Source organism: Loa loa (assembly GCF_000183805.2).
Source record: "Loa loa unplaced genomic scaffold supercont3.422, whole genome shotgun sequence".
Taxonomy (NCBI): Eukaryota; Metazoa; Nematoda; class Chromadorea; order Rhabditida; family Onchocercidae; genus Loa; species Loa loa.
In genome coordinates, this window is record NW_018108602.1 from 45,196 (window position 1) to 46,158 (window position 963).

Below are 963 nucleotides of genomic sequence, written 5' to 3' on the forward strand. Positions count from 1 at the left end.
TCAACGCTTTAAAAAGTAATTAGATTGTGTGAAAATGATCTAAGAAAAAGAAAGAAAATTGCAAATTTTCGAATAAAAGATGAAAAAAGATTGTAACTCTATGCTAATTTTCATCAATCAATAATTCCAAATGTAACATTATCAGAAATTTTCCTAATTAAAAAAGCTCAAAGATAAAATGATCATTAATAACCTTTCCCCAAATATTTTCCTTTTTGAAAAGAAAAAAAAAAAATTCAATTAAAAAAAAAGCATTAGTTACAATAAAGAGAGAGGAAAAGAAAAAACTTACAAATTCTTTTAATACATCTACGATTCGATGCCTTGTTCGGGCTCCGGTAAAATGTACTTTATCCTGACCAGGTCGATCGATTACCGTTACTCGTTTGGTGTGCTCATTGTTTGATAATAAACGTTTCCTATCCGCCATTTTCTGAAAAAATAAAAAAAAAACAAAAAGAAAGGAAGAAAAAGAGAAATTTTTTTAGTCTAATTTCATTGCTGTAGTTTATCACTTCATGCTATATTCGAATAATTCCATTATTATTATTATTGATTATCACTTCATGCTATCTTAGAATAACTTCATTGTTGTTTGATTATCACTTCATGTTATTTTAGGCCAATTTCATTATTCCTAACTATCACTTCATCCTATCTTAGGATAATTTTGTTGTTATTTGAATTATCATTTCATGCTATCTAATCTTCTTTTTTTTTTTCTTGTTTAATTCAAACTTTTACATAATCTCATCCATACGATAATTTATGGTATCCAATTAATGGAATTATTTCGCTAATGTTTAATTCCATTTTATCCATATTAAACATCACACTTTTCCAACGCTACAACTACTTAACTATCATCATTCCTTTCAATAATAAACTGACTCATTTGATGTTTTAATTTCCCAATATATCATATCTCTATATCATTGTGATAATACAAAAAGATACCCTTTA

At 26.3% G+C, this 963-nt stretch overlaps 1 protein-coding gene across 1 annotated transcript in view; it reads right to left on the reverse strand.

Annotated features, from left to right (window-relative positions):
- The window catches only part of LOAG_18650 (hypothetical protein), a gene marked incomplete at both ends in the record, with an annotated part of 2,706 nt that continues 1,743 nt past the window's right edge, over positions 1-963 (reverse strand). Inside the window, 2 exons of the mRNA XM_020451314.1 lie at positions 1-39; positions 293-433. Coding sequence (XP_020304913.1) covers positions 1-39; positions 293-433 — 180 coding nt within the window. The remainder of the gene's footprint in view (positions 40-292; positions 434-963) is intronic.